The 24,199-nt window shown below is 46.8% G+C and overlaps 1 protein-coding gene across 1 annotated transcript; it reads right to left on the reverse strand.

Moving 5' to 3' along the window:
- Positions 1-3,766: 3,766 nt before the first annotated feature.
- Positions 3,767-12,045, reverse strand: OTP (orthopedia homeobox). The gene is made up of 3 exons (XM_065047386.1): positions 10,649-12,045; positions 9,276-9,685; positions 3,767-5,532 (listed from the first exon to the last, which is right to left on the reverse strand). The coding sequence occupies exons 1-3, from the start codon at positions 10,683-10,685 to the stop codon at positions 5,002-5,004; spliced, it is 978 nt and encodes a 325-aa protein (XP_064903458.1). The 5' UTR covers positions 10,686-12,045; the 3' UTR covers positions 3,767-5,001.
- Positions 12,046-24,199: the final 12,154 nt, after the last annotated feature.

Consider the following 24,199-nt stretch of genomic DNA (forward strand, 5'->3'; position numbering starts at 1 on the left):
GGCTGTGAGGAGCATGAAAAGAGAGACACCCTCTTGCCTTTTTTTCCCTGCGGAGTAGAAGTAAATCTCACAGAGGGCCTTATGTAGCTATTAATGCAGCCCCTTGAGCACTACTCAAATGAGAGGATGACAGTTAATCAAAGACAGTCCTCTACCACATCCCGGGCACGACCAGCCCCTCTGTCTCTTGCTGCTATTCTTGCTATTCTCATCATGACAAGGTGAAAAATTAAAACCTTGCTGTCCCTTCTCCCCTCCTCAAACACCACCACCTCCATTTTTCTTTCACAGTTTCATCACTGATATGGGTGATGATCAGTCTGTGATTTTTAAAAGAAGGAGCCTGTCCATCTTATGTCTTTTGGAGCAAATTACATTTCTCTGAGTTAAGCCATGGCTATCAGCTGTCTTACCCAGAGATTTTGGGGTACACTGTACGTGTTCATAAACTCAAACTGGATCTCAGGGCCCTGGATCTCATCTATGAATGGGTGTGCTGATGTGACACGAGCTGCAGTGAGACATTTGAATGCAGTCTGTGTGTGGACATAACTTATTTTAGAAAAGAGAGTTTATGGAACAGGAGAAAGCTCTCTGGAAGAACGATTTTGAGTACAAGTATAGCAAATCTTCACATATGCATCTTGTGAACTCACAGCCAGGTCAGCATGGGCTTTAAAGGCTGCAGGATCAGGGCCTTTGCTTCTTTGTCTCTTCTGTCCGAGCTATAACTCTGTTGCAGCTGTCAAACAGTTTACATAGATCTGTGACAGTACAGGATGCTAATTTCTGAGGACTTCACTTCCTTCTCCTTTTGTAGTGTTTAGATTTTTTCCTGTGTTTAGAGCACACATGAGGGAAAAACTAAAATTCCTTTGTTCTCCCTTCCACCTTTATGCTGAAAGGCTAAATAGGCCATGCCTCCCAGACCAACTGTTTTGAACTAAACCTTAATGGTAGGCAGAAGGTGGTTGCCTCTGTGTCGGGTCTTGCTTTAAAAATAAATAAATAAATAAATAAATAAATAAAGGATCTTAATTCCAGCATTGGAAATGAAGAGGAGTTCTCTATTAGCTCTCATATTAATAATTTAGAAAATACATGCCAAATCACTTGCATTCTCTCAGTTCTCTCTGAACACAGCTGCAAACTGCATTAGGTGCTAGGGTGAACAGATATATTTCAGATGAGATATTTGTACTGAATTATTAGGGTAGTCTGTATTACAAAATTACTAATAAACATTGCTTCTGGCTCAATTTAGCCTGAACTCAGTGAACCTAGCCAGTGGTGAGAAATCAAAAACTCTGAAATACCCGATGAATGAATCTAACTAATCAAGAAGCCCTGCAGGAAGTAGATGCCAGGATTAATGAGCCAGTGGTTTCACCATGCCATGCTGTTATTTCTTCACATAAATGCCCTCAGATGAGATTACCTTTGTCATGAAAAGGAGAAAAGGAAGGTTACATACTTTCAACTGACAGGTTAACTGCCATACCTCCATTACAGCAAGATACATTTTCATGTGCAGAGATTTTTATTCTGAAAAATGAAAATTTAAAGACCACAACACAAATTAAACTACATTTTCATTTCTAGGAGCAGGGATCATTGCTGCTAGTACAATAATATAATCTATGCTGCAATGTTATCTGATCTCTTGCCTTGCACAAACTTTCTTCTGATGTTAATAATTGCTCAGTGAATGCAATCTCCAGCAGCAGGTAAGAGCAGATTCTGCCTTCCAGGGGGATTTGAGGGGAGGAAGGGAGGAGAGAGAGAGTGTCAAAGCATTTCATCAAGAGAGCAAATGAAAGGTTCAGTGACATTAGCATTATGCATACTCCTTAGACATTAGGGGTGATGTTGTGTTTAGAGAGAAGTAAACCTACATGGATATGTGCTGATGTGGAAATTAATCCATATATACAAATGTAAATCTAAGTCTATTTATGTGCTAGGTGGAATTGCTCTAAAACACACTTTAAGGTAAGCAAATAAGCTCAGCCTGTAACAGTCCCAGTGCCTGTTGTTAGCTACTTAGTCAGTAATAGGCTAATTGTTATTCAGCATAAATAGTCCCTCTTGATTTATATGGAATTCACTCATTTATTTTGATCACTTCATGTGAATGAAGCAAAGCTGTTCCTGTTGTTAGGTAGAACTAGTCAGTGCTGTTTAATTTTTATCTTTTAACACCAGCACAAGTGAGATTTTGTAATAAAATCATTCACACACAACCTGTAACATGTATGAGTGAAACTTGCAGTCCCCTTCCTTTCATCCATGTTAAATACAAAAGCTTGGATGTTTTATGTTTCAAAGCTTCAGCTGGTGCTACGGCTACGTTTCAAAAATCTCCAGGACTCAGAACACGAAGATCTATTGCCATGGAAACGAATGTTGTATCAAAGTTGGGTAGGATCAAAAAGCTTTGCTCATAACCAGGATAACATTTGCATTAAAATATGGAGGAAATTATGGATGGTTTAGAAGGAGGAATTCAGCTGAAGGACCTTTGTAAGGCACCTTCCATAGCATTGCAGCATTTGGTGTCAAGAGTTAGACCTTACAGGTTGCATCTCAATCCCCTGCCCTCAGCCAGAAAGAGCATTTTTCTCTACCATTAAAAAGCACATATTTTTTAAAGATCTTCCATACTACACTTTACAACATTCCTACATCATAAAGCTGTCTTGCTTATAGCAATATAAAGCAGCTGTAAAAATTACATGCTTGTAAACAACCTTCCGTACATCTTGAAGAAGCAGAGTGAGATCTGCACATAGGTGGAGACCTACTTTTCCTCCTGGCACACCACAGCATGGGAATGGACCATTATGGGATTGAGAGGACCAAGGTTCCATATGCACCCCGTGCACCCACAACTTCAAGGGCTGATCTAAACTGATGAAAATTTCTGATTTGGAACCAAGCCTGGGTGCAGAAGAGCTACTGCTTGGCCCAGGGCTAGAAGAATGGACAGGGTGTAATGCCTTCTTAGCCCAGGGGTTACTCATAGTATGGACTATGATATGGGACCTGTCTTGCGTGGCCTAGGCTACCTCAGGATGGGTGTCCTGAGCTGTTTTGGCAACCAGACCAACAGGCTCCTGCAGAAGGGCACAGGACTGCTTTCCCAGGTGACCCCCAGTAGACTCACTCTAGGCCTGGATCACCAATAATTTATTCTCCTTTTATTTCTCTTTTAAATTAAATATGCATATGTAATATGCACTTTGGAGCTGGCAAGGACCCTTCTGCGGGTGCGTATGGAGCTGGGCACTCTCAGGTGTGTAATTAAGAGGTGTGTAATTGATGTACAAGGAGAAGAGATCTCAGTGCAGTGCATTTAAAAAAAAAAAAATTAGAAGCGGGGAGGAGGTGGAAATAAACTCTAAATGGGCTGTAAGATGCTTGCCAAAGTCCTGCACTTTTTATTTCAGCCTTTTCAAAGTTTGCACGGGAGTAAACCGAACGTTTTCTCTTCCATGGAATTCGCCCCGCCCGCAGCTTCCCACTCGTTTCAACGCCGGCAAACAGATCTGAGGCGAAACCTCAGAAAGCTCCTGCTCCTGCGTCAAGCGCTGCCCCCGGTCCCGGGGCAGGTGCCCCAGCCTCCCGCCTTGGCCCGGCCTCCTGCCCTCGCTCCCCCGCGCCCTTCACCCCTGCCCTGCTTGGCCGCCGAACTTAAAGAACAATCACACAGAAAGATTAACAAAAGTTTATTTATCATGAAGTATTAAAATTGTGATAAATGAAAAGCTTCAATGCAAAGTTCAAGCAAGCAAACTATCCCCAAACTTGAGACAAAGGACTCTGTGGATCCCGAGGAAGAGAGTCCTGTCTTTTTTTTTTTTTTTTTTTTTTGCCTGCAGTTAAAGACACTTCTCATATCTCACACGCCACATCAAAATTCATAATTATTCATATAACATACTGAAAATGATTTTATTTATCCATTCACATTAACTTGATATAAACGTGTCCGGAAAAGTTAATTAATATGTTTTATATTAGCTCAAACATTCATTAAGAAACCCAAAATGCAATAAATAAGCACAGACAATAAGTTAAAACATATCACGAATCGACCAGTATGTAACAAGAATGCTTTATCTACACAAAACATCCTATTTCACATCGTTTGTTCATTCCTCCAGCGGCCCTGCCCTGCGGCGGGGTGACCGGCACATGCAGGCGGGCGGGCCGGGGGCCGGGCCGGGCAGGGCGGGGGCTGCGGCGGCGCCTCCGCCTGAGGCAGCGGAAGATGCAGGAGGGACAATAGCAGCAGGAATGTAAATAAATGCGTAAATAAAGGTGGGGCGGATCGGTAACTCAACCGTCGCGAAATCAAAGATCCGAAAAAGGGAAGTGCTCTTACTTTGTTTGGTTTTGCCCTTTTTTCCCTCTTGCGTTTTACCTTTATAAAAAGAAACTTTTTTTCTCCCCACATCTCTCTCGCGCTCTCTCTCGCTTATCAAATGGATTCGATTCTCTCTGGGGTTACCGCTCCGCCAACCCGCCCGGCCGCCCCCCGACGGCGCCCCTGCAGCGGAGGGGGCCGGCGGCAGATCGCTGCTCTTAAATAAGCCATAAAAATTAAGAAAGCAAAACAAAAACGCGCTTCTTTGCAAAGCCGGTCGGGCGGCCGGCGGGAGTGCCGCTTCGTGCCGAGGGAGGGCAGGAGAAAGGGAAAGAGGGTCGGGCTCGGGGAGGCCCCGAGTCCTCCCGCCGCCGGGGAGAGGGGGACGCCGGGCAAGCCGGGCCAAGGGAGGCGGAGGGGATGAGCGGGGGATGCACAGGGGAGGAGGCGGGGGGGTGTTTCTCAGCCCACAAACCAGTCAGTTGGCGTCTGATTTCAGATCCTGAGTCGACTCCCTGGTAAGTCAGGTGAGGGAAGGCGGGGGGCCGGGGCGGGCCGGGGCGGGCCGGGGCGGGTGGGCGAGGCGGGGGCGCGGGGGGAGGCGGCGGCGGCGCGGGGCGAGGCGTCGGCCATTAGGTGAAGCTCATGGAGACTGTGTGCTCTAGTGCTTTGCGGCGCAGGGAGGCGATGCTGGTTCCCCGCCACACGTCGCTGCTGTCCGGGGAGCTGCAGAGCTGCGGCGAGCCCGTCACGTTGCTGGGGCCGGGCAGGGAGGCGGGCACCATGCCGGGAAAGGCGGGCTGGTAGAGGTGCGACTGCAGCCCGGCGCCGTTGGAGCCCGCTAGGCTGTTGGAGAGGCCCATGGAGTTGGGCGGCGGCCCAGCCGCCAGGCTGCACTGGGAGAGGGACTGCGCCATGGCCTGTTGGCGGCCCAGCGCCGGCGGCAGCGGCAGCTGCGACACGCCCGGCATGGCGGCGGCGGCCCAACGGGTGTCGTTGGCGTGGAAGGAGCAGAGGCTGTCGCCCATGGCGGCGGCGGCGGCGGCGGCGGCCGAGGGGAACTGCGGCAGCCCCGGCGTTGGCAGCAGCGTGCCCGGGGCGCGGAAGACGTTTGTGGTCTTCTTGCGCTTCTTCCACTTGGCCCGACGGTTCTGGAACCAGACCTGCGGGCGACGGGCAGCAACACGCACAGTTAGCCACGACCCACCCGCGGTGTGGCCGGGGCGCGGCTCGGTGGGACGGGGTCCGTCACCTCCGCCCCGGCCTCTGCCCCCTCTCCTGCCACACAGCCCCCGGCCGAGTGTTTCCCCCTCCCCGGCCGTTGTCTGTCTCACGGTCGCTCTTCACACCCACCGCCCCACGCGTGTCCCCGCGACGGTTTAACGAAACCGCTGGAACTTTTTATATCCAAAACGATCGATGTGTCTGCCCCGTGACGGAGCCGTCTGCGGCCTCCCTCTCTCGGGAGGAGAATCCGGGAGAGTAGCCTGGCCTCTCCCCTAAAAAAAGACACCATAAGACAAAAATAAATTACGGGCCCACGGCTCTTGCCCTTGCGTGGTAGCGCTCCTGGGCCGTCACAGGATGGGGAGCCTCGCCGTGGGCCAGCCCTCTCGCCCAGCGCCGTCCGTGTCCCAGGGCAGGAAACCCTCCCACCAAAAAAAAAAAAAAAAAAAAAAAGGTAAAAAAATAAGTGCTTTAGATAAGCGAGTGTTCGGGACACACCGCAGCGCTGCCGAGAGCACCGGCATAGTTGTTCGGGTGAAAAGCCCGAAATTCAGAGGAGCGCAGCGCCCGGACTTGCGGGAGTCCCTGTTTTCATGCTACATACCCAGAGTGAGGAGCACGGGTGCCCATTAGCGGGAATGAACAGCCGTTAGGGAACTAAACGTTACATGAATAATCGAAAAACCGCGTTCAATTATGTTTTAGGGTTAATAGTTAAATTGCGGCTACGAAATCTTTTTATGTTTCATGGTTTACTGGTGGTGTACAGAATCTCCATCAGGTCTGGTCGCCTCAGCTCATAGCTATGCTGCATATGCTTTTAAAATGTGAATGTTTCCAGTTGAAAACTAATGCATGACAGATTAAAACTCAGGGAAAACCTGGGGGAGATTTTGAAAATGCACACATGACAACTCTAGAAATATATTAACCACGAGCGTTTGACGACTTTGGACTCCTTCTAAAATGCAACTAGCCCCTGAAAATTATTAATACAACAGTAAGAATCTAATGGAGGTTGGAATCTAAAAATCTACCCTGATGATGTCTGCTGTTACAGTAATATGGATATACTGTAAATGTATTTTAAAATATATAGCCCATTTAATTCTCCAGCCATAAATGGGTGAGAGAGAGGGAAGGGGGAGAATATCACTTTTGTTTTTCTTCTTTTTTTTTTTTTTTTTTTTCCAGAAGCTGAAGCTTTATGAAGATCTCATTGGAATCCAGCAGATGATTAATGTGAAGATTTGGTAGGAAATCTGGAGAGCTGTATTAAAGCTCAGATCTCAGGTTCATTTCGATCAGCCAGCCGTGAACTCTGGGCCGAATTCATTACACTTTAATAGTGCTGGGAGAGGAAGAAAATGCAATTTCTCATTCCATTAGAAAACTAGAAAATACTCTCAGCTTGTCCCCTATTAAGATGTGGCAGGTGACGGGACCATTGTGGGGGACACGGTCAGTGGAATTACAGCACATTATTTTTGTTCGTATAAAATATTGAAAGGCAAGCCTGACTGTGCAGAAGTTATTTCACTGATTTGGTTTTTATGTAAATAAAATATTGAAAGTTAATTAATCCGTGCTAGAGACTAATGATTATGCTTATTATATTGCATTTGATCGCATAATTTGCATGATTCTCGCATTGCTGCTTAATAAGCCATTCCAGGTTATAAATAATTCTGAAATTGGTTTCTAATAATGGCATGCTATAAAAAGAATGGTTTTATTACACCAGCCTGAAAAGCAGAGCAATATCAGACATGGAATTGGACTCCCATTTAAGCACCAGCCGCTCTAATAATTATTTAAATGTATCATATACATTAAATATAGATCTAAAATGAGGAAAGAGGTGATTTATCCTAGCATCTAAAACCCTTAAAAACATATACAACCGCTATAAATTAACTATTTGGAGCATTCCTTAATCAGTGTGGAGCCTACACACTGCAAGGAATGTGTAGGCAATCTGTTAACTATAAAGAAAACTGTAAAGTACTCGTATAAGAACATAAACCAATTACTATTTAATTTAAATTTGGTCAAGGAGCAGTGATACATAGGAATGTGAGGTAAATACATTTTACATAAATTATTTTGCCTTAGATTACATAATGTTAATCATTTTGAAGTGTTAATTAAGAAGGTTATGTTGATCTGATTACTTTTTAAACTACAGAACATTATTGTAAAAAATATTTAAATTGCCACTCTATTAAACTGTTTTATCAGCAGTCTCGAGCTGTTAGCATTGGTTTAAGACTGTGCCGAGGCCATTAAAACACTTTGTCTTTTTTGCTACGAATTTCTTTGATGTGCTATTAGAAAATAACTATTTCCATTTTATATTTTATATTTTACTTCATTTACCACACTCCTAATATTGAAATTGGTATCATTAACCTTTGGGAAACCCAATAAAGTTTAATAGACCTCGTTTTCTTTTTTCATAGAGTCAGTTGTCCAATTATATTTTATTTGTGAATCTAATTTGGTTCTTAATTTAAACTAATTATAGTCCTGTGTAGGCTGAGTCAAATTGTTTTACTTTTTAAAAGCAGACGTGCATTTACTGTCACATTCGAGAGCGGAGTCGGTTTCCGTTCATAAAAACGTTAATTTAAGGATTTCTTTTGGCGTCTGCTTATTTATCTGAGGAGCCTAGGTTTGCCGAGAGGGATTTTGATCACCGGCGAAGTGCGGCGGCATTGCCGGTGCGCTGTGCTGAGGAAGGATGCGCTTCACACAAGTGCTCCCATTGTGCAGGCTTTCGTTCCTGGAAGGGGCTCGCCCAGAAAGTGACTAAAATATCCCTGTACACACAAAAGCCGCATCTGAGCAGTCTAGGCGGTGGAATCATCTCCCCCTTTTCCAAATTTCGTTTACATTTATTTGACTAAATAGTTTCCTATGTGCCCATGTGCAAATATGTGTATCTACGTGCTTATGCGTATGTATGTGCTTTCGAGAACAAAATATAGATATTGAAGTTATTCGCTACCTCTGCCGATCCCAAGCATTATAAAAACCCGTACTGAGAAACTCCGAGCCCAAATGCAGCTGCCTTTTAGCGAAGTGTCTTTTTACAAGCCTGTGTGCCTCTCCCCAGCCCCTGCTCCGGCTCTCCGGGCTCCAGTGGACGCCCCGTCCCGCCGGCGCCGGGCAGAGCCGCCGGCAGGACCCTGGACAGCGGCCCCAGGCCCCGCTGCCGGCGCCGGACTCCTCACCGGGGACCGGGGTCCATTCCCCAGCCGTTCAGGCTCGTCTCTTAGCGCCGAGCCACCGCCAGAGCCGAAAATGTCTCGGGCTGTCTCATCCCAGACTCTTTCCTGCTCCGAACAGGACCGTGGAGCGGGGGGGAAAGCTCCACCCGCGCCCCGCTCGGGACCACTGCGCTGCAGTCGGGTAGGGGACAAGGGGACAGACCAAGCGTGCAGCTTTGCGTAAAGGAGGCCGGGCTGCGTCCGGTTTCAAGGCTTCCTTCTCAAACTGTTGCTTTTACGGGTGTGTTTTTTCTCCCGGGGTCGGGCTGAGATTTGGGGAACCCACCCTCCCCGGCCCGTTGTGTCTGGCCTTGCCATCGGCCGGCCGTGCCGCCGTCGGTGCGCCCGGGGAAGGGGCCGGCGGACGCTGCAGGGGGAGGTTACTGCGCGGGGTCGACTGGTCATACCTGCACCCGGGACTCGGTGAGACCGATGCGCAAGGCCAGCTCTTCTCTCATGAAGATGTCCGGGTAGTGGGTCTTGGCGAAGCTCCTCTCCAGCTCGTTGAGCTGCGCCGGCGTGAAGCGGGTGCGGTGCCGCTTCTGCTTCTGCTGCCCCTGCTGCTGCCCAGCCTGGCTCGGGTTCTGGCCGCCTTGCGGGCCCTGCTGCTTGTCGGGGTCTTTGGCGCTGACGGCTAAGGAGCTGGGGTTGGATCCCACTGTGGTGATGTCCTCACCTGGCAGCAGGGTGGTCCCTTCCACCGTGTCCGAGTTGGGAGCCATGTCTCCCGGGTGTCCCCCCGGATCCGAGCCCCCTACGCCCAGCCGACACTTCACCGCCTCCCGGTGTCCCAGCAGCTCGGCCGCATCTTTCATCCCTGCGGAAGCAAAGGAGCCGCGGTCACTCCCCTGCAGCAGGGCGTGTATCCATCAGAGACGCTTACCAGCGCACCGAGCCAGCGAGAGGCATCCGGCCACCGCCACAGCCTCCATCCCGCCGCCCCCCACCTCCTCGCTGCTGCCCGCCAGCCCCGCAACCAAGCTCGGACCCGCGGCGTGCAGAGCCCCCGGCCCGGCGCAACCTGGGCGGAGGAGAGAAAACTTTACACCAAACAGCTCCTCTTCCTGCTTAAATAACCAGCTCCCTGCCTGGCCTCCCCTTGCGAGATCAAGGGAGGAGAAGGGGGGGAGGGCAGGTTTTGCCGGGTTCAGCTTGGGTTTTCCAGCGGGGCTGGTAAAAGAAAGAGACGGAGAGAAAGAAATAACATTCGAGCCGCCCTGCTGCCGGGAGCTTTACCTCCGAGACAGATGTGTGGGGACCTCGGTCACCCTGGCCGATATTTCCCTTCTCTTCCCTCCGCTAATCTAAACAAATGCATGAATAACCATGAATAGGTAGCTACATATATTTCTGTCCTTTCTTTTTTTTTTTTTTTTATGAAAAAGCAGGGGAGAGAAAAGCAAGCAGTCAAGCAGGAAAATGCCACCCCGAACTCCTCCGTAACTACCATCGAACTCATCCGTCCTAAAAATAATAATAATAATAATAGTAATAATGTGTATGTATGTATATAAAAACAAGGGAGAGAGAAATTACATGATCCACAACTCGCTGTAGATCTACATACTCCGTAGGTCTCCCTCTCTTTTTTTTTTTTAATGTTAAATCAAATTAAACTTTAATACAGTACAATTACTTTTAAAGGAATTAGCCCATTTAGATCGCATTAAGGTAAAATAAGGAACAAATTGTCAATTTCCTGCCCCGGCTTCCTCCCCGTTTGCCGCTGCCGCCGCCGGTGCAGCCGCCGCGGGGCGGGGGGGTGCTGGGGGAAACTCACCGAGACGGGCGTCCAGGAGGTCGGCGTGAGACAGCATCGCGCACCGCTCCAGGGCGAAGGCTGTTCCCCCCCAAATTTTAGCGGCCTTAAGTTATTTAAAATAGATATAAGATATATATATAGATCGCCTAAATGAAAGAAAATTCGGTGTGTGGTTAAAAAGGGGGTCTCTTGCATTATAATGTCCTTTAGAGAGACGGGGAGGTGCTTAACACTTCAATGAACCCGTGAGCAGCTCGGCGCGGGGACCAATCAGGAGGGCAGCCTGCAAATGTCAGCGCCCGGAGCGCCCCGCTCCGCCCGCCCGCCGCCCGCCCGCCGCCGCCCCGGCCTCCCGCCGCCCCGGCCCGGCCCGCACCGCGCCGCTGCTCCCTTCCCCTGCTCCGCTCTCCTTCACCGTCCTCTTTCCCCCTCTCCCCTTCTCTTCCAAACGCACATTTGCCACCCTCCTTCCGCTCCGGGTCACCTCTGATTTATTATTTTTTCTTTTTTTTTCTTTTTTAATTTTATATTTTATGCCTCCTCGCAGCGCACCCTCGGACCCGACGCGGTCAGTCTCCCGGGGGTGGCTTGCAAGCCCAGCGCCCATCGGGGGGATGCAAGCGGGTGAGCGCGGGCGGCTGCGCGGCGCGGTGCGGGGGCGGAAATCGCTGGACCCGCTCGCCGGCTGCCCCGGGGACCGGGCTCGGGGGCGGTGGCGGATACCGCGGCCCGGCTCTCACCCACCCGCTGCTGTCGGCGGGCCCCGACGGCTGCGGAGCGGCGAGGAAAGACAAACTTAGGCGAGTTCCCGCAGCGGCCAGGGCCGCAGAGGCTCGCCTGGCCCCGGGGGCTCTCCGCCACCCCGTCCCGGCCCCACACGGTGCACAACACAGCGCAGCTCGGGGAAAGGGAGCCCGGCACCGCGCGTCCCGGCCGCCCGGGGAGCGCCACCTCCCCAGGCGGTATTAGGAGCCCGTAAGCCCTTTTTTTTTTTTTTCGGGTAAAATTGCCAAGTTGGGCTCGCCTACAAACTGAGTTTAAAGCAGTAAATAAAGTTAAATGCTTTTTATTTTCCTCTTGAATATGTTAAACTACTTGAACAATTTAAAGTGCTTTGCACAAGTGAAGCGAACCATTTCTAATGTTCTGATTTTTCAAAGCCAGCCAACAACAAAGTTTAGATTAGTAATATATTTCTAACCAGAGTAATTTTCAAGATCATTAGGCATTTATGTAATTAGTGCCAAATCTATAAGCTTTTATTACGATTATTAGAGTAAAATCAGTATAAATTTGTACTAATTTACTACTGTTTAGACTTGGCTGTCAAGCCAAGAGGTTCTTATTGTAAATGATAACTGAGGAAATTAAGTGCAAAATTCTGTACCATTTCTGATCCGTTCCTAAACAATCCGTTTCAATTGTATTTGTAGCAGAACATAAGGCCCTTTTAAAGTTATTTGACTTGTATTTTTATTCGCAAAACAAGAAAAATACCCTTTACCCGGGCACAATGAAAACTGATATTTACTACTTCCAACTTGATTAACATTGATTTTTAATTCAAAAGTGATGCAATTAAGATTATTCATTTAGTGCAAATAAAGCTTCCACCAAAAAGGGAGCCCAGTGAAGTCTGTGTTAAATAATACAGCGCCAATGGCTTTTTTTTTTCCTGACACCCAATTGACTTACACAAAACATTGTAAATACTGCATGCGAACAGATGCAAGAGTGGTTTTGTTTGCAGCTCAGATGTGCAGGGTTTTCGGCAGCGGCTGAACAAAGGAACCGTCCGACCGATCTCTAGGGCAGTTTTGCTGCTTCTTTTTTTTTTCCCCTCCCTGCACAGGCTACATTGATTCAATTCAGCTCTAGAGACGTCGGGCTCTTGCAATGAACCTGTGTGCCCTGGAACGGCCGCTAAGAGCAGGGAGAGAGACCCGGAGCGGGGCCACAATTTAGCTGGAGAGACAGAGAAAGAAAGAGGTGGAAGTGGGGTGGGAGTTTCGGGATTTAATTTATTTTTTTTCCCCGTTGAATGGGGGACTCCGGAGACGGTTAATTTATTTCGCTTTTTTTTTTTTTTCCATTGAAAACTACTGTCTGTGTACAGCTCCAGGGCCAGGGGGGCCGCCTCGGAGGTGAAAAATCCCGAGAGCCGCTGCCGGACGCCGGGACCCGCGGACCGGAGCCCGCGGAGCCGCTGAAGGGAGTCGGACAGGGGCCGGCGGGAGCCGCGGGACGAGCAGCTTTTGCGGCCGCGGCGGGTCTGGCCCTGCCTGGGGCCGGAGTGACGCGGGTGGTCAGGGGTCGGACGGGGCATTTGAGGTTCAGTTTTAGCTGTAGCCACTGACAAATACATCCGAGCGCTGCAGGTGCCTGCAGCCGGGTTCTGCCTAACGTGCGGCGGGCAGAGCGGCAAGGCGTGAGTGTGCAGCTACTCCGTGTTGTATGTTTCAGGTCGATAAATAAATGTGTAATAGTTAATGTGCAGACACATCAGAGTAATAACAATGGGATGAAATCAAAGGATTATCAATCTCTGTTAGTAACTGCTGAATAACAATGTTGCGGTGTGATTGATAGCGCGCTTCATTTTATGACTTTTCTATTGCTCTTGATTTTTATAGCAGCATAAACAAACTAAATCATTTCTTCCAAGACTTCAGAGCACAATCATCATAAGGGAAAGGGGGGAAATCAGAGAAGGAAGTCTGTGGGAGAGAAAAGTGCGGGCAGGGCTGACACTTAAGCGTGTCAGAAAGAAAATTACAATGGGGCATATGTAAAACACTCCAATCACACTCCGGTTCCGCGCACTCCTGTTTTGTCAAGTGCGAGAATTCACCTGGGCAGCGTCGGAAATGTATTTACAAGGATTTTATTCCCCGTCATCTTTCCATTTTCCCAGTGTAGCCAGAAAACTGCCAGTCAAGTCCTTTCCCTGTTATAATTTACGGTATTCCCCCCATGATCATAGGAACTGAAGTTCCTAACAAGGAAAGGCTTTAGCACAATGGCCCAAAATCTTCAGAGTGACAAGAATGTCTTCAGAAATCACTTCACAGCAAAGTAAAAGGATTTTCTATGACGGATCCAGTGATTTTTCCTCAATAAATAGGTTTTAGATTGTTACACACACGTAGAACTGGAACAAAGGGAACTACCAGAAAATATATTGGTTGCTCCTAATAAAATTTATTTAGACAGTTTACTTCTCATAAAAAATAGAGATTGAATTTCGTACAGGAGCGCCTGCCAAGGGGCTAGGCACTGGGAGATCATCTCCCCCCGCACCTTCCTTTTCTTTTATTTTCTGTCCTTTTCCATCCTTCCCCTTCCCGGCGGGCCCGATCCCGGGGTGCCAGCTCTCCCCTCCCCTCTTCCCTCAATCCTGCCCGCTCTTGCCGATCCGCCCGAGCAGGGGCCGCGGGAGCGGGGCATGAGGCGTTCGGGAGCAGCACAACCCCAATTCTCTAGTGCTGTGACCCTGGGAAGAAAGGGTAGAGAACTTTGCGACCCCCGGAGCTCTCCCCCTCCCCTCCCGGCTAAACTCAAGCCCTGATTGAATGAGGCTGTAATATAAACAAGTGTATTTAACCAATTCTGCCCTGATTTAGGAACAGAACCTTCTTTTATGAGAATAATTATATTTGGAGCGAGAAACATGGTAAAATAAGGTTAAACTGCTAAAGTCAGCAGGGTGGCTTGGCGTAAATGGCTGATAAGGTTTGTAATTTGATATTTTATTTATGTATTTATTGAGCATTCATCCAGTTAAGGGGGCTGCTGTATGCAGAGCACCGTAATTGCTTTTTACACTTAGCAACGCTCCCGGCGTTTATCAAATGTAACTTTTGGTTGCCTGGCTTGCTCGTACGGCTTTTTTTTTTTTTTTTTTTGTATTTCCAGACAGTAGTGCTGAAATATCGGATATTATTATTCACATTCCCTCTCCTCAGTGCTGCATTGTAGCATTGTTCGCTTTAATGAGAAGCGCCTCCCTCAATAATTAACGACCTCACATTTCCCTATTTTCTTGCCTGATGAAAAGAATCAATTTTAATTCATTGTAAATTACAGCTATGCTTTTGAGTGTTATTTGCTTACAGAAAACAAATCAAGTGACTTAGGCTCCTGTTTACTTTTCCACATCGGCATACCCTAAACACAAATGACAAATCAAACTATATCCTTACATTAGGCGTAATTTGGAGTTAAGAAATGGAAAAACATAAACACGTGTTTTTATTTCAATCAGCTCTTTCGAAAATATTACTTATTTGGAAATGAAGGACAAGGCTGCCAGCAGCTACAGATCCAAATTTATTCATTCTAGTCAGAGCTAAATGTGACGATCATCGCTGCTTTACGACATTGGGCTGCATGCAACATTTTGTAACTGCAATAAATATAGTTATTTGAAACCAACTTTACGAAGTTTAAAGGCATCCGAGACAAGAACGATTGCAGCTGCTCAGAAGGCAGCCGTCAGGTGTTCCGAAGACAGGCTCCCTGAGGGCGGCAGGGAGAGCTCGGATCTCCTGTCATCTGTTCCCAAACACGGTTAAGAACAGCGTTTTCCTATTTGCTTATTTATCTAAATATCTGTGTCTTCCTCCGGCTGAACCAAAGGCAGCGCCTCCGGTTGTCTCCTCGCTGGCAGGCTGCGGGAAGCTCTCGACAGCGAAGCGGTTGCTCTAGATTGAAAGGATGGCTTCTATCAATTAATTTTCATCAGAACTATGACAACCAGTCTTTTATGGGGAAAAAGCTATTTTAATATAAAGGTATGCTTGACACCCTCCACTCGCTCTCCCCCGTCCAGCTGCAAAATTTTCATACACAAAAGTCACCTCCCCCTCTCCCTCCAGCCTTGTATGCATGTATGTATCTATAGGCTTTTGGAATAATATGAAGTTCATAAACTTGAAAATGGGGAGCCCAAGTGCGACGCACTGTGCTGCAGCTTATGCAGTCGGACAGGAATTATCGGGGCTGCCTCGAAGGTGAAGGGAACGCCGGTATAAAGCATTTTTCAGACACACCTCTGCTTAGGGAAAGCGCTCACTTCCAGGAAGACTCTTCTGACTGAGCTTTGAGGAATTTATTTACCACATACCCATATTTTTAAAATACGAAATCTTTCCCAACCGGCTGGATAAATAGTCTGTTAGGCATAGCAATGAAAGGATATACATCGGAGACGGACATGTGTCTATTTAACTTCCTCCCTTTTAACGCCGTAGTTTTAATCTCTTCAATTACATAGGGGTATATAGTAATAAGGAACATACATATTTTGTTTGTACGTGTTAAGTTGGCTGCTTTTCTGATTTCTATTTACTCAAGATAAATAATCATATATCAGTTATTCAGTTAGGTGACAAGTCTAGTAATTGGAATAAAAAGAAAACATCTCATCCTTATCTCTTCCTATAACTAGATATAGCGCTAATAAGACTGCATCAATCTTATCTGGCAAATAAATAAAATAGACAAACAAACAAATTCGCCTCCAACAAGTTAATGTGGTGTATCTGAGTGGAAAGTAGATATTTTCACGCATTCTGGAGATGAGGAGTGACTTTTAATAAAATCACAAGAAAAACAAATGTAATTCTGTAAGCAATTTCAGAGCTCAGCCATCTCTCCCCCGCGCCGTTACTTAGCATTCTCCAGCCGTCCTAACCTTTTCTTTTAAAAACCAGTTAGTTCCAGAAATATGACTGTCACTCAATCTGGGACCTTTCGATCCACCTTCCTTTATTATTTGGGGGGCAATTCTAGAGGTAATATGGCTTATTTTACAAGGATGATTTTTGTTGACTTTTTTCTTTCCCCTCCCTCTCCCCTTCCCTTCCCCTCTTGCCCGAGCGCGGCTAATTCGGGGCGTCTATATTCACTCAATTAGAGAAATCTAAAGAGAAAATCGATCTTCCATCTGCAGAAATGCCAGCTTAACAAATTAGATTCTTGTTTCGTGCAGGTGATTTGGTGACAGTCGGGGAATTAGAAGTAATAAGTTGTTGTGTTTGAGACCACCTCCCCGTCCCCGGCCCTCCGCCCTGCCCCCGGCCGGGCCCCGCCGGGGGAGCGTCGCGCCCGCGCCCGCCTCGGCGCCTCCTCCTCCGGCCGGGCAGGAGAACAGCCACCGCCACCGCATCTCCCGCTGTAATTAGTGCTGCTGCCCTCCATGTGGGCTCGATTAAACCGTGATTTAGCCGAAAGAAATATAATTATGGCTGCAAATAAAATAATCAGCATTGAAGACCGATTTCCTTAATGAGATGGAGCGGTTGCACGTCACGGAGTAAAGGGGTCTCATTAAGAGGTGGTAATGAGGCTTGGGTGAATATTGGGAGTTGCACAAAAAAAACCCAAACTGCTGAGAAAACGCAGTGCCGGGCTCCCGCTCCCGGCCGGGCCGCAGTGCTGGGCGCAGCTCCCGCCACCGTTCGCGGAGCGCAGCGGCCTGTCCCAGGCCGAGACCCCCGGCCGGCGACGGCAGCTCTGCCCGCGGCCCTCCTGCTCCGGCCCTCCGACGCGCCCAGACCGCCCCGCCAGCGCGCTCGCCGCAGGACGGGCGCCCGCAGCCGGCCAGGCTCCCCGCGGCCACCGGCAGCGCCCGGAGGTGGGTTTTGCCGATGGCTAATTTTTAAAGAGCCACCGGCGCGGCCATTTTTAACGAGAGGAGCAGCAACGCCTAATGGCCCCCTCCCCCTGCGCAACCGCCTGGTACACCCAGCGCTCGCCGAAAGCCTCGACTTGTCGCCATTCCTTCGCCGTGCGACCCTGGCTGTCCCCGGAGCCGGGGACCCGGGGAGCTGCCCTCGGCTGTCCCCGGAGCCAGCCCCGCGGCGGGCGGGGACTGCGTGAGGCCGCGGTCAGCGCCCGGCCTCAGCCGAAAACAAAAGGCAAAATCTTTGAGAACACAGGCCGACCTCCCCCACCCCTGCCAGGCAACAAAGCAGAGGCGAACGGCCGAGTCCGAGAATGCGGATTAGACCTAAAATGGCTCATTAGAAAAACTAATCACAGCCCGCGCAGAAAGGCTGTCCGCGTCAACCTCCCGCTCTTGCCACAGGCGCGAAGCCGCCAAGATGGCCGCCGCGGCGGCCGCCTGCCGCGCATGCGCTGCCCACCTGTAGGCGGGAGGGGGTGTCGGCCTGGGACGGAGAAGGCGACGGTGGGGGAAGCGGCAGGCGGCCTCTCCAGGCGGTGTCTGGAGCTACCGGAGGCGCCTCAGTGAAACCGCCGCAGGTAGCGGAGCTGCTTCGGCCCAGGGCTGTGTGAGGGGTCGCCTGAACGGCTGAGCCGGGGCTTGCGGGGCGGGAAGCGAGACGGTGGCACCTCTGAGGAAAAGGGCCTGTCTGAGGGCAAAGCACTGTGCCGTACACAAAATAAAAGGGAAGCAAATGGTGTAATAGGCTGCCTCACGTTCCCCAGGGAAATTATCTGCAGGCTTCGCTGTGTGGCAGAAGGAAAAGCGTTGTTTTGCTTTTGCCCCCAGCTTTTTGTTTTGTTTTTAATAGTATAAAATTGGGCATGTTTTGGTGTTTTGTCATCTAATCAAGAAAAACAGCTTGCATATGAAATACTAAAATAAAATAAAGGCCAGGGTATTTTTCTTTCTTGGCTTATGCTCTCAGTAACTTAAAGAGGAGATGGAACCTACATTTTGTTCTCATTATCGCCCAAAACATTTCACCTTTCAGCCTAATACCTGCAATAGACAGTAAAGGTCAAGTTTCTTGATTAGGCAAAAGGTCTGTGTGACATTAGCAAAAGCACGCGGGAAGGCCGTGCTCGGCAGCGGGAGTCGCAGCAGCCCCGATGGCCCCTGCGCTGAAGACGTGTCCTGCTTTCCTGCCGTGGTGAGGTTATTAACTTCTTTTTCCCCAGGCTACCTTTGTGTTTTCGATGTATTTGTGTATGCAGAATGTTTTGTAGTCTTGAACTCTTCACAGCTTATATGTATACGTCCCGAACAGTGCTATCTGTCTCCCGTTTTAATAGTTTATGAAATGACAGAGATGTGCTTGCACCAGCCTGGCTTTAGTTTAGGGTATCCCATTGGTAGTACTTATGTTTATGACCATAAACATGTTAAAATTCCAAAGTAGCCCTAAGGTATAGCTCTCTTTAGATTGTAGTTTGTTTTTTTCTTCTAGGAAAAAATGTATTGGGTTTTTTGATGATTGGTTGTGTTAGAAGAAATTGCAGATTGTGTTTAGAGAAAATAAAAACCTAGATTCTCACGAGCCTGCTACTGGCTGGAAAGAGGTAAATAAATGTTTTGTCAAAAAACATTCTTTTTCAGCTTTCTCTTTGGGTTTCATTTTCAGATCTCATACCATTGTTTGCTTTATCTGTTTGCTCTGCATAGACATAAACTCTTCTGCCTGCAGGCCTCTCTTTTTCTGATTAGTCCAGCCAGTGGCTGATATTTCAGTCATCGCTTATGATGTTTGAATTGACATTCTGCAAAAAGAAGTGTCCTTGCCTCCTAAAATTGTCATGAATATGGGACAGTTTTCTTATGTTGTAGCTGTAGCGAGGAATCATACAAACCTCAATGTAAGTCTTGCAGATCTCTTCACATTTGAAACTGGCTGTCCCTTCTCAGCTGAAAGCACAGGCTAGGTATAGCAGATGTTTTCTGTAAGCAGGGTGCTATAAGGGGAGATGAGACTCAGCACCCAGAATTTTGTATCCTCTGCTGCTAGAGAAGCTACAGGACTGAAAGCCATTTTTTACTTTGTGCTCTAGTTGAGAAGAAGGTATCGAATTTTGTAATGGGCAGAAAGTACTTTGTGTGTTACGAGAAATAGTGTGTTTGGGGACCAGAGTACTGTGCAGAAAAAGTATTTCATTTAGCTGTAGAGTAGTGACCAGGCGTGAAACTATTAGGGGCCTGGATCCTTCTTTGCCTCCTACATTGAAAGAGCAGCGTGTGCTCACGATTGCAGCTGGTTAGACCGCAGGTGCCTCATCCCTAGTGATGAGCAGTGGAGGAACTGTACTCGTGATTGATAAAGGATTTCAGGCCACATAGAGGAGCAATAACATGTCACAAGTGTGGTAAGTGCCTGACTAGGTTTATCTTTGCCTGGCATAAATTGAGTCTGCTCTTGGTAGGTTACTTTCAGCCTAGAATAGCAGCAATTACTTGCATGAATAAGCTTGCATGAAGGTACACCTGAGAGTCATGGCATGAAAGAGTTTAGCATTGTAGCCAACAGAAAACACAGAATATGATAGCAATGGTGGCATCTTGTAAGAGTGGGCTGAAAAAGGCCTTTTGGGTCAGCGAGTCCAGCAACTCCATCACAATTACTGCCCTTTTTATACCCTTGGTGATGGCTGGTCCACAGATGGACAGCGTGAGAGTAGTTTTAGAGTGGAGGTATTAGGTTTTCTTTTTTTAGTGTTGGAGGCAAGGGTGGCAAGGATGGTGCTATTTCCACTCTTTGAGGGTGAGGATGGTGAGGATGTAGAAAGTCATGTGGTGGGGCGTCCACAGTGAGGTGGGGGCTAGAACACAATGTGTGGCTTGGTTGCTGGTAATCAGCAAATCAAGTCTCTATGTGCAGTGCTGGCCTCTCCAAATGTTAATAAAGTTCTGCTTCCTTCCTAAGCCACATCATTTACAGGTAATGAAGCAGCGAGGGGTTGCGGGAGAGAGAGCCTAGTGCAGGGGCTGGTGACATGCTGGGTGAGGAAACCTCCTGCAAATGGCCTTCTTTACTTCGGATGGCTCCCAGCTGTCACAGCTCTTCTCTCCTATGCTGTCTTCAGAGTATGCCTGCCTTCTGCTCTGCAGGGGGAGAATTAGAGAGGCAGAGATAAAATAGCCCAATATAGTCAGGATAAGTGTGTTCCTTTTTGAACTCAATGTTTGAAAACAGTTACTGGCTCCTCAGACTGCTTATTGAGATTCCTAGTGGGAATAAAAGCTCAAGGAAGCCTTGTCTGTATATAAGCCTTGGTAAAACTTCTCTCCCTAGTTGTAGCTCAAAAAGTAGCTGACGTGGTGAGTATTTCGTCTTGTCACATCTTTATAGGTCTTTATCCTGGATTGCAAAGCATGCTGGCCATTGTGATCGTCTTGCCATGATAACATTTTTAGCACAGTGTATGCGCTGTTGGGTTCTGGAAGGTAGGGCATGGTTGTCTCATTGGAATGAGATATGCATTTGGATTCATTCTCCGCCTGGAGCCCAAGTCATGTTCATCCAGAGTTAATCTAACTACCTGACAACAAGCTCTCCAGCTGTTATCCCTGTTAATCTCCTACCCTCTCCACCTTGGCACTTCAGTCAGATTTACCACTGAGTTTCAGTGCAGAAGACTTTAAAAATGCAGGTAGAGAGTGAGCGTACCTTTTTGACGTGTTAATCCTGCAGTGCGTTTGATTTTTCTCTTGTAAGAGAATCGTTGGTTTTGCTTGGTTAACAGTATTAACTACCTGTAATACAACATACTGCAGGCTTAAAACATTCTGGCATGATTAAGTTCTGTGCTTAAAACTGCCAAGAAGTTCTGAAGCTTGTGTGTTTGAGTGTAAAGTTTTTAACAATGAAGTATTTCTCACTTCTTCAGTTAAGTGTATGTTGTTCACTTAATTTCACCAGAGAACAAAATTACTAAATTGAAATAATCCTGACATCACCATGGGGAAAACAAAACTTGAAACACTTGGGTGGTATGTGTGTTTTGGTCTGTGTCTGTTTGGTGTTTTTGTTGTTGTTTGTTTTGTTTTTAAATGGAAAAGTGACCTGAAGGTTGGAGACACTAACTGATTTGCTGAGTAACAACAAAACAAAACTGTGGTGCTGTTGATAACCTTACCCCAGTAGCAGTTTACCGCTCTACCTTGTAATTGCTCTAAAACAAAGTAAAGTTTGTCTCAGGCTCATCCAGCATCTGGCCGGTGTGTGTTTGTTTTGCCATTGCCTGTGAAACTACAGAACAACATTTTATGCCTTTTCCTGAGCTTTGTAAGGGAGAAGTAAAACTTGAAAGTAGATTGTCTATTTCTGAAGGACATCTATGTGAAGGGTAGCACATCTCTTTCAAGTTAAGCCAGCTGTGAAGTGCTCTTCATCATAGGCAGCTGATGATGTTGCAATTTTTGAGTGAAGTTTGATATTTGGAAGTCTAAATAGAGAGTATTGGTCTAGCTCCAGCTGAGTTTTCCATTAAAAATTAATAGGAGACTTTTCAGAAAGGTGATGTGTTTGATGTAGAAGGGACTGGAATCTTCTGTTTAGCCACAGGATATGCTTAGTCTTAGCAAAACTGTCTGACCTTTCCTACCTTGACTTGTCATTCCTGTGATGTATCTTGACATTGCTCTGGCAGTCCTCCTTTTAATTACAAGAAAATAGTTCAATGATAGGACAGTAGTTTGGTTCCCATGTCAGCTCAGTTTTAGGCTCTTTTGAAGGGGCTAGTATTTAGGATATAGATTCTCCCATGTTGCCCCTTTGTTACCTGTAGAAGAAATGGCTCTGCCTTGGAACCCTTCATAGTTTAGCAGTTTCACATTTGCCACATGATATTACAGGATTTTAATTGTCACCTCGCCTCTCCCAGCTGTCCTTTGCTCATGTAAGAATGCATTTTTGTATTTGTTGTGTGTAGCTGTTTTACATAGAGACTTGAGTTGAAAGCCAGGTGAGAACACTGGTTGTCCTCTTTCCAGTTTAAATCAGTTTCAGCTTTGCCTGTCTGTGGAAAGATACTGATTTCCAGTAGCAACCAGGTGGTGTGGCCACCCTACTTTTCTCCTGGCTAAGACTCTTCTAGTTAGCAATTACCTCTTTTTAATGTTTTTGCTTGTCTCATTCACATGTTCATATGGTCACTCAGACCATAAACTCATTTGGATTATTGTTCTCCTTCATTTGTACAGCCCACATGGCACAGTGGAGATGTAATGTGATGGCTTTTTACATGTTAGCTGTGTAAATTATCAATAATATTCGGAAATGGACTAGGTTCACCATCTCACTTTATGCAGGCTGTTGAACAGTGTGTAGGTAGTATTGATAGTGACTGATTTAAAACTGGTTGGACAAAGTTCTCTGAGATTTGTTAGCATTACTGTGAAAATTGCTTCCTTTTCATCACTCTGCTTTTTTGTTCCCCCAGTAGCTCCATTTACTGTGCCTGAGGGTACATGTGGAATTTTAGATGTCTTCAGCTTGGGTTCTCATGAGTCCACATAGCCAGAAATTTCCAGCTGACTCAATTTTCCTCAAAGCATGGGGCAGCACCAATGAGAGTTGGTCTCTGGGTCCTTTACAAGCAAATTGGTTAAAGAACTCAGTGTAGGTAGTTGTATCTTTTTTGAAATCACTGTTTAAAACTTCAGTTTTATGTATACATACCTTCTTAAATTCAAGGATTATAAAACTTAAGTTTACTGATGTTTAATTTGCTCTAAGAGTAACAGGTTTTTTGAGTGTGGTGGTGTTTTGTTTGTTTTTTTTTAACACTCTTTAGAAGGCAGCTTGCTCTTTTATGCTGGTTGAAGTTTTTATTGCCAATTTTTTTGAAGGTCACAAATGGTATTTGCTGCATTCATGGAGGTGAGGTCTACCAGTAGCTATGGGCCATTGTAAAGCCTTTGAGGGAGGAAGTCTCCTAACTTGTTGATGTCTCTGGCAGATCTTCCTAGTTGTTGTCAAGGATTGCTGCAGTTTCTTATATTTTTTCCCTTGGGTATTGGCTATGGGCTTTTGTGTCCCACATCTGTCCCCCAGCTCAAGAGGGTGAGAATACAGCTCCCTGCTGCCACAAGGATGCAATCGAGTTTCCTGCATTTGAGGACATTGCAGGAGTCAAGACATATGGAGTTTGAGGGTTTAACTTCACCCTGATAAAAATGTATTCCTGCCCAGGGTGTTTCTTCTGACTTCTGGTGGTGGCAAGATGCTTGGGGGCAAGAGCCCTTGGTCTGGTCTGGTATCAGGAGCTATTCTAGCTTCTTACAAATCTTCTTCCTTTTCCAGCTTCAGCAATAGTTCAGCTTTGCACCTAGAGGAGATGGTGAGTAGGTATTACATAAGTGACGTGAGACAATGAAACATAACATGTTACTTCACTTGTAGAAGCATTGATTTTTGTGCAAAAACATGAATTTTATCTTCTCTGTTGAAAACAGAGGACAAATTATAAAATTGATATATCTGATCAATTGTTTTTGAAAGGTACAGTCTTCATTTGCAAATGCAGTTGAGTGTTTTTTGTTTTCTTTTTTTCTTTCAACTCACTCCCTTGGAAATGTGTAGAAGCTGTAAAACAGTAGAAGCCAAGTCACTAAAAGCATCCAGAGGAATTTCATATTATTTTCATAAACTCATCTACCCACTCACATCTATCTGTGTAAACTAATTACTTTTTTAATTAGGTAGCCTTTTTGATTGCTTATGGAGAGCTGTGGTGAAATTTACCACTAATTATGCTGGGGCAGGAGGAGGCCTCTGGATTGTTAGGAAGGACGAGAAAATTTTGTTTCCTTTTGTTGAAATGGGGAGCAAGTACTAATTGATACAT

Source organism: Columba livia, chromosome Z (assembly GCF_036013475.1).
Source record: "Columba livia isolate bColLiv1 breed racing homer chromosome Z, bColLiv1.pat.W.v2, whole genome shotgun sequence".
Classification (NCBI taxonomy): Eukaryota; Metazoa; Chordata; class Aves; order Columbiformes; family Columbidae; genus Columba; species Columba livia.